This window comes from Mandrillus leucophaeus, unplaced genomic scaffold (assembly GCF_000951045.1).
Source record: "Mandrillus leucophaeus isolate KB7577 unplaced genomic scaffold, Mleu.le_1.0 Scaffold504, whole genome shotgun sequence".
NCBI lineage: Eukaryota > Metazoa > Chordata > Mammalia > Primates > Cercopithecidae > Mandrillus > Mandrillus leucophaeus.
This window is the reverse complement of record NW_012105410.1, coordinates 762,170-771,297: the sequence shown is the minus strand read 5'-3', so window position 1 is coordinate 771,297 and position 9,128 is coordinate 762,170. Positions and strand designations below refer to the sequence as shown.

At 39.1% G+C, this 9,128-nt stretch overlaps 1 protein-coding gene across 2 annotated transcripts in view; it reads right to left on the bottom strand.

The window, feature by feature from the left end:
* The window catches only part of C2CD3 (C2 calcium-dependent domain containing 3), a 190,128-nt gene that overhangs the window by 151,165 nt on the left and 29,835 nt on the right, over positions 1-9,128 (bottom strand). For both annotated transcript variants that reach the window (XM_011996184.1, XM_011996185.1), the window contains exons 4-5: positions 5,524-5,747; positions 4,621-4,868 (exon numbers count right to left, since the gene is read on the bottom strand). In XM_011996184.1, the coding sequence (XP_011851574.1) occupies positions 4,621-4,868; positions 5,524-5,747 (472 nt within the window). The remainder of the gene's footprint in view (positions 1-4,620; positions 4,869-5,523; positions 5,748-9,128) is intronic.

Here is a 9,128-nt window from a genome sequence, read left to right as displayed (position 1 = left end):
AGGGATAGCATTAGGAGATATACCTAATGTAAATGACGAGTTAATGGGTGTAGCACACCAACATGGCACATGTATACATATGTAACAAACCTGCACATTGTGCACATGTACCCTAGAACTTAAAATATAAAAAAAGAAAAAAAAATTGAGGCAGAGAGTAGGTAACTTGGCCAAGTTGCACACATAATACGTCTATAACCAGATGATTCCACATCCTATGCTTTTAACTGCTATACTATCTATGACCCTACTTAGTTCTTAGGTTTCTTTTTAAAAGCTGAGTGCTAGCCGGGCAGGGCAGCATGTGCCCATGGTCCCAGTGACTTGGGAGGCTGAGGCAGGAGGATTGCTTGAGTCAGGAAGACTGCTTGAGTCCACGAGTTTGAGGGGATAGTGTGCTATGATCACACCTATCAAGAGTCACAGTGTTCCAGCCTGGGCAACATAGTGAGACCCTGTTTCTAAATAAAAACAAATACAGTAAAAAAGCTCAGGCCCAATAGTATTATTCCAACAGATACAGGAGGTCTTATTATTTTCTTGAGGTTCCACAGGCACTTAGAAAGTGCCTAACTCCTAGTCTAATTTTATAATTTCTAAAAATAAAATATGATGGTTAGGCCAAGAAAAAAAACAAGTCAAAAATATCCATAGTCTTATTCATTATTTACATATTTTTAGAGACAGGGTCTTGCTCTGTTGCCCTAGCTGAAATGCAGTGGCACAATCACAGTTCACTAAAGCCTCGAACTTCCAGGCTCAAGCAATCCTCCCACCTCAGCCTCCCAAGTAGCTAGGACTATAGGTGCATACCACCATGCCTGGTTTGTTTTTAATTTTTTTGTACAGATGGTATCTTGCTATGTTGCCCAGGCTGGTCTTGAACTCTTGGCCTCAAGCTATCCTCCTGCCCTTGCCTCCCAAAGTCCATAAACATCAAAACATCTAATATTTGTTACTGTAAAGAAGTCAAAATATACCTTAAAAACTTAAAAAAAATCAAAAATCTTAAATATCATATGTTCAATGTATGATGTGGCAATACAACTAAACTAAAAAATAAAGATCACTCACTATGATAGACAGAATTGTAAGATGGCTACCCCAAGGTCCCCAGTGCCTCATATACTCATACCTTGTCCTAGTAATTCAAACACTTGTCTAGGTATTACTATGAAAGGATTTTGCAGATGTAATTATTTAAAACAATTTTTTTTTTTTTTTTGAGACAAGGTCTCCCTCTGTTACCCAGGCTGGAGCGCAGTAGCATGATCACGACTCACTGGAGCCTCGACCTCCCAGGCTCAAGTGATCCTCCCACCACAACCTCCCAAAGTGCTGGGATTATAGGCATGAGCTGGCTTGCTCGGACTTGCAGATATAATCAATGCTTACCTTAAGACAGGAAGATTATCTTGGTAGGCAGAACCTAATCATATTAACCTTTTAAAGTAGATTTTTCTCTGGCTGGTTAAAGGATATGTATGATAGTCAGAGACGTGAAGTAGGAGAAGAATCTAATGTATCATTGCTATTTTGAAAATGGAGAAGGACAGTATCCTGCTGTGTAGTTAGTGTTTCATAAATAATAGCTGGTTGACTGATACAGCCTTGTCCCCTCGTTTCTGGTAGTGTATTAGCACATCAAAGACCAGAAAAATCATTAGGTTGACGTATTTGTTGTGTCCCTCCCACGACCTCAGTTCTATGCTTACTAAAGTGGCCCACTTAATCTTGTGGTTGGAAGGGACCTTTGAAGATCTTATCCAGTGCAACCGGAGTCCACTTTCCCAGGGGAATTATACCAGGAACAGGAAACTCAAGACTGTATGCTCTCACTTATAAATGGGAGCTAAAAACTGGGTACTCAGGGATAAAAAGACGGCAACAATAGAAACTGGAGACCACTAGAGGGGGAGGGAAGACAGGGGCAAGGGCTGAAAAACTATTGGATGCTATGCTTAGTACCTGGGTGACAGGATCATTCATACCCCAATTCTTGGCACCATGCAATATAACCAGGTAACAAACCTGCATATATACCCTCTGAATCTAAAATAAAATTGAAAAATAAAAAAGATCTTATCCAGCTATGTACCTGATAATTTAACCCCATCTGTAAGTCACATCAGAAGGTTATCTAGCCCACACCTGACCATTTACAGAGATGTGGTCCCTCTCTCATTTGTGCACAAGTCAGACTGCTAAGACTGAGTCAAAATCTATCTTGTTTTATCTTTAAATCCACAGATCCTAGTAACTCTTATTGAAGAGATTGCACATTGACAGCCCATGGGTTGTGCACGGCATATTCTGCTTGGCTTGAACAGCTGGCCAGCAAAGTCTTGATTTAAAAAGCAAAAGCAAAACAAAACAAAACAGGCCTAGGTAAACAATGAAACTAGAGTCAGATGAAGCATAGGACTTTGCCTTAAAGTCTGAGACAATAATAAATGAGAGCTGCCCCCTTTGATAGCACAGGAGCTTCCTAAGTCTGAGCTTCTGCCTTCATTTTAAAATGGGGATAATACCTACCTCACATGACTTTTATAAGATTATGTATATAAAACACTTGGCATAGTAGCTAGTGCATAATTAGTGCTCAATAAGTGGCAGCTGTTTTCTCCAGGCTATCTCTTGCTGGTCCTTTTACCAGTCTGGTTACTCTCCTTAGAAGGAACATATCTCCTTTCAGAACACATGGACACAGGGAGGGGAACATCATACACCAGGGCCTGTCAGGGGGTGGGGGGCTATGGGAGAGATAGTATTAGGAGAAATACCTAATGTAGGTGATGGGTTGATGGGTGTAACAAAACTGCACATTCTGTACATGTACCCCGGAACTTAAAGTATAATTAAAAAAAATAAAAAATAAAAGTTAAAAAAAAAGAAGGAACACATCTCCTTTCCTTTAGATCTTTAATGTTACCTTCTTTTTTCTCTTTGCTTTTTTTTTTTTTGAGAGATGAGATCTTGCTACATTGTCCAGGCTGGACTTGAACTCCTGGGCTCAAGTGATCCTTTTACCTCAGCCTCCTGAGTAGCTTAATGTTATCTTGTTAATGAGGTCTTCCTTTGCCAACCTATGTAAAACTAACATCCCCTTCTCTCACCTTCTTGGCTTGATATATCGCCATTGCCATGATCACCAAGTAACACATGGTTATTTATTTAGTCTATCATTTGTCTTCCAATCAATATAAAACCCATACAGCGGGAGTTTATATCTTTTTTCTTTTTAACTACTGTAGCCCTGATGCCTAGAAGAGCACCAGTCATCTGGTAATGCTGAATAGATAACTGTTTATTGAGTCAACAAATATCTTTCTTAAAGTCTGGTGCCCGGGTCTACACAAATGAGCTGACAAGTGCTGAGTACAGTGGGTTCATTTTCTTTCTTGTTAACGCAGTCTTTGCATTAAAGACTAAAATTAATAGTTTATAATCTTGGAGTATACATACATATATATATATATATATTTTTAAAAAAATATATATATTTTTTCTTTTTTTTTTTTTTTTGAGACAGAGTCTCGCTCTGTTGCCCAGGCTGGAGTGCAGTGGTGTGATTGTGGGTCACAAGAACCTCTGCCTCCTGGGTTCAAGTGATTTTCCTGCCTCAGCCTCTCGAGTAGCTGGGACTATAGGCGCCTACTATCACACCTGGCTAAGTTTTGTATTTTTAGTAGAGACAGGGTTTCACCATGTTGGCCAGGCTAGTTTCGAACTCCTGACTTCAAGTGATCTGCCCGCCTCAGCCTCCGAAAGTGTTGGGATTATAGGCGTGAGCCAACGCGCCCGGCCTGTATATTTTTTAGAGTAGGGAATCTAAGACATTTCAGTTGAAGAAATATAAACAAAATGTTTTTGTTCTTTTACAAAATGTGCTTAATTATGTAACCAAATAGTTCTGATGCTACAGATATTTTAATTTTGGAAATTTTACTTGTAGGGATGTAGACAAATTCCTGTTATGATCTTGAGGTCAAAGAGATACATGGTTGAACATTACAGTGTAATGTTAAGTCAATTGCTTTTATTATACCACTCCTTAACATGAGGTAATCTAATTCTGTTCCTGTTTGCTTTTTTATTTCTGTCTAAGCCCTTATAAGGGTAAACTGTCTCCTTTCTTCTTCTATTTGGCCACAAGTCATTATTTAATTCCCAGGATGAAGATTAGCAGTTGTATACTGAATGTTCTCACTAAGACTAAGAGTTTTCAGAATGTGAAATGGATTTGGTACTAGTCTCCATACAGTGGGATAAATAAATGCTGATGATGAGACAAAAACCTTACTTGCCTTGAATTATTTTGGACAAAATAAGGACTAACCCTTTTCTATGATAAAGGTTTTCCCTTCATATCCAATTCCTTTTAAATGATTCCTTTCCCAAACCTGCAATTTTATGCACCGAGTAATTATTTAAAAATACCCTGGTGGTTTAATACCGCTGTCTTTAAATGGTGCAAGATGCTGGACTCTAGCAAGACTGCCTGTTTTTATTTGACTTGGTTCAAACAAGAGTCTTGGTTCTCTTTGTAGGCTGGCTAACAAGTAGAGCAATCCCAATAAACGTAGTTTAGTCTGACTCAGTTCACAAATAAATACATACCTGAAAGAAGATCCTTGGTAGGGGGGTTGTTTGAAGAAAGAATGCATGAGTCACTGTGACTCTTGGCAACTGTTCTAATTTGAGGCTGGAATTCAGAACTGTTCAGAAGGGACATCTGCTTCCGTGGAGCTCTGCCTTTCAGAGTTACAGACTCTAAACTCTGTCCTGAATTAAGATGGTGCTGTAGTCCAAAGGAAGAATCCTTTATTGTATCAGGGTTCTCTGCAAAGTATACATGGTCTTTTCCCCTGTTTTTTTTTTAAAAAAGGAGAACATCAGCAATATATAATCTATTATGGTAACATTCTATTTTGTCAGAGACAGAAAGTAGACCAGCGGTTTTGGCAAGGTAGTTTGGACCTCAAAAGGGGTGATTTATTTGCAATGCAACTTTGTAAATCTCTTTTTCATCTCCCAAATTATAGAAGTAACAGATGCTTTACCTACAGTTAGGGAGTCATAGCTTAAGCGAGACAATAAAACGAAGAGCTCAGCAGAGCCTGACACAAAGCAAATGCTTCATAAATAATTACTTAAAATAAAAACCTGATTCTTATTCCATTCTGTTTCACAGAATAGCTCCCTTTCCCTCTTTTCCCTCATGAACATCTGTCCTGCATCTGGATATCATTTTGTCATTTATTTGTATGTTGGCTTCATTGTGAGTGGCTTCATTTTGAGATTGTGAGTAGTCCTCGAAAACAGAAATTATGTCTTACTTATTTCTAGGCCCAGCACCTAGTATCAAACCAGGACCAGATCGAGGGCTTCACAGTTATCGGCTAAATGAGGACTGTGCCTCTCTCTGCTGTTAATCTTTTACTCAACCATAAATGAAAGACAGAAATCACAAGTACAGTGGAGTTAACTGACAGATTGACTGGTATTAGGTGTGGTAATTACCTCGGAGTGGTTGATCTACTGCTGTTGGCTCCTAACTCTTTTCCATCAATTTTGATGGTATGTATGTCGCGAGACCTTGATGGAACCTGAAACTGGGTACTGCTGGGTTCAGTATTCTCTCTGAATCCCTGCTTAGATAAAAGCACATTTTCTGTCATGTCAGTGGTAGGAAGTGGATGGTAGCTGTCGTAAGTTTCTGACAGAGGCTCCAGAGCAAGTGAGACCTAAGAGAGACACGTAGTATACGAGAAATTATCTTCAGCATTAATTAACTAATTTTAAGACTCCCCTGCTTAATATTAATGTCCCCCATTCCTTACAAGATTAATGTCCCCCATTAATTATCTAAATTCCTGCCTACCTCAGAAGCTTCATCTCTTACTAAGCTTCCTTCCTTCATCCCTCTGTTCCAATAGACCAATTACTTACTTATGATTCTCTAAATGTACCTTATATTTCATTGCTTTATGCCTTTGTACATACAATTTTCCCCAGTATTCCTTCTTTATGTCTAAGTAGAGATGCCATGTCCACTGCCTTCTTCATGTTTCTACTTACTCTGTATCTATCCATTAGTATAATCACCATTTACTGAACCTTTTACTACAGGCCAGGAACTGTGCTACGTTCCTCATATAGAGAAGCTAATGTGATTATATAACGCCATCAGGAAAGTATATTACCTTAATTCGAAGATTTTTTTTTTTAAGCAAAGATTTAGAGAAGGTACTTGCAACCTTTCGTTCATCATCCTGATTAGATTATGCATTCCTTGAAGGCACTGGCTATCTTCTTCATTTTTCTATCGACTAATTAGCAGAGTGCCTGTATACATAGTGTGCAAGTCTAATATGCCTAATAATGCCTAATGGTCTGATGAATAAAAGAAGGACATAACATTTTCTGCATTTTTATTATTGGTTGCTTGGGAAAAATAAGGTCTAGTTCTATGCTGGAGATGAAGAGGGGTGAGGAGGGAGGACAACTAAGATGCAAAGGTAATTAAGTTTCCTTATCATTTCCTTCCTGTGAGTTCAAGTTCTTTGTGAAAAGGCTTTCTAGTCCTCTGAAAAGCCCAATGGAGAAATGTCTAATGGAGGAATGAAAAGTAAAATGGAGTTTTAAAGCAAAACCTTAAGGAAGAAGGTAAAGGATATACTCCAAAAGAAAAGAATAGCAATATTGAAAGTTCAGTTTCAATGACAAAGAAAGCAGAAGGAATTGTTTAAGCAGCCAAAGACTGTCAAATAATGAATGCCCTAACACAAAAATGAAAAATTGCAGTTAGATGTTTTACGATGTCTCTGGGAAGGTCAATGAAATATTTTATCCAGAAGAACTGCCAAGGCACAAACTCAATAAAATATGCCTGGGTCTTGATGAGAATTCTGTTCATGAACCATAACATAAAGTCCTTCAAGTCTATTCATCACGAAGATCTTTGTACAAAGACAAATGACAGCAATGCAGCAGGACGAATACTCTGTGCAGTGATCACTGTAACAGCATCACATAAAATTCTGGTTGCTCAAACATAAATGTCAGGAAGTGTTCCCTTACCATTCATCACTTGCCAAAGACTGCCTCTGCATTCTAGAAACAAAGGAGACACTGAAGATAAAGGTAGTGTTCCTGGCCTTAACGATGAGCTGCTAACTGGCCACAGAGTTTGCTTTAACTCATTGGCCTGTACTACCATTGGACCTTGAATAAAGAGTCAGAGAAAGTCCAGGCACTTGCCATGCTCATCTTACAATCAAAACACAGGGGCCTAACTTCTTTGTTCAGTTAAACAAATAATTGTTGATACCCGCTCTGTTCCAGGCTCTGTGCTACCTCCCTGAGGAAAAGAGAGGACTAAAACATGGACTTACAACTGTAATCCCAGCCCGTTGGGAGGCAGGGGTAGGAGGATTGCTTGAGCCCAGGAGTTTGAGACTGGCCTGGGCAATATCGTGAGACCCTGTCACTACAAAAAATTTAAAAAAAAAAATTAGCTGCGCATAGTGGCATGTACCTTGAAGTCCTAGCTACTTGCTAGGCTGAGGCAGGAGGATTGCTCGAGCCCCAGAGATTGAGGCTGCAGTGAGCTATGATTGTGCCACTGTACTACAGCCTGGGCAACAGAGCAAGACTCTGTCTCAAAACAATAACCCCCCCCCCCACAAACAAACCTTCTGCCTCAGAGGATCATAGTATTTTGTAGGGGAAGTTAAAAAAAAAAAGTAATTTTTCCACTTCTCTATCGGCCAGGAAGGGCGGTAGTGACATACCTATCAAGTACAACGACCACGGCTTCTGTGCTTTGACAAAACCTTAGATATGTGGCCTTATGGCCAAGTGCCTGAAATTTCATATTGTTGGAACATTCACTGTATCCCTGGGGGTTGCAGATCTCTCTCTGTTTGCTGTGGCTAAACCAAGAAAGGCGGCACACACAGATTTCTTCAGAAATTATGATTCCATCAAAGATTTTGAGGAGATGAAGAAGACTGGTATCTTTCGGAATACAAAGTGATTTTGAAATATAAAGAATTTCTTTGGGCTAAATTACGCAGAAGTTTGTCACTGACTTGTGTTCCTGAACTATGAAACATGAATACGTGGGCTAAGAAGGAGTTTCTACTGATAAATAAACAATTAACAAAAAAGTAATTTTAATATAAAATAGTAAGTTTTAAGATAAGGAAGTGTACTAGGTGGTATGGGAATGCTAAGAAGGGGTCTGAGGCTGGGGAAGAGGTGAGGAAGGAGTGCCATGGATGATTTCCAGGACTGAAATACAAACGTTTGAGCTTAGAATCTTAAATCTGAATGAGGCAGAAAACGCTGAGGGGGATGGAAGTAGAACATCAGAAGCAGAGGGAAAAGTATTGGTCAAACTTTGGAGGTATAAAACAGAAGAATGTTCTGTCAATTCCTAGCAGTCCAAGAGACCATCTACTCTAACCCTCCGGTTGTATTTAGCTCCCAAATCTTCATTCCTGTCCACCTCAATCATTCGCCTCCCCAGTCATGATTCATCTTGGTGCTTACTCCTCTGCCAATCCCTTGCGTCCTGTAGAATTTATATTTTATACAAATTACCACTTTAATGAAACATTTCTTTCTTTAAATGTTCCCATTTCCTCAAAGTCTCTTCCAATAGAAAACACCTACACTTGCCAGGCTAAAGGAAGTTAACTTTTGCCTTTCTGGTGCTAACTCTAGACCATCATTCTGTCACTTAAATATATCACCCCTCTTCCAAAGCCCACGCCATCCACATATAACATGAATGTACCACATGCTTCTCACATCCATAAGAGAACAACTTTTTTTATTTTTTATTTTTTTGTATTTTTTTGTATTTTTTATTTCCTTTGCTTATATTATTAAGTGATACATGCACATAGCTTAATGAAATGTCATTTACTCCAAAGAAGAATTTTTTTTTTATTATACTTTAAGTTCTAGGGTACATGTGCACAACATGCAGGTTTGTTACATATGTATACTTGTGCCATGCTGGTGTGCTGCACCCATCAACTCGTCAGCACCCATCAACTCGTCATTTACATCAGGTATAACTCCCAATGCCATCCCTCCCCCCGCCCACTCCCCAT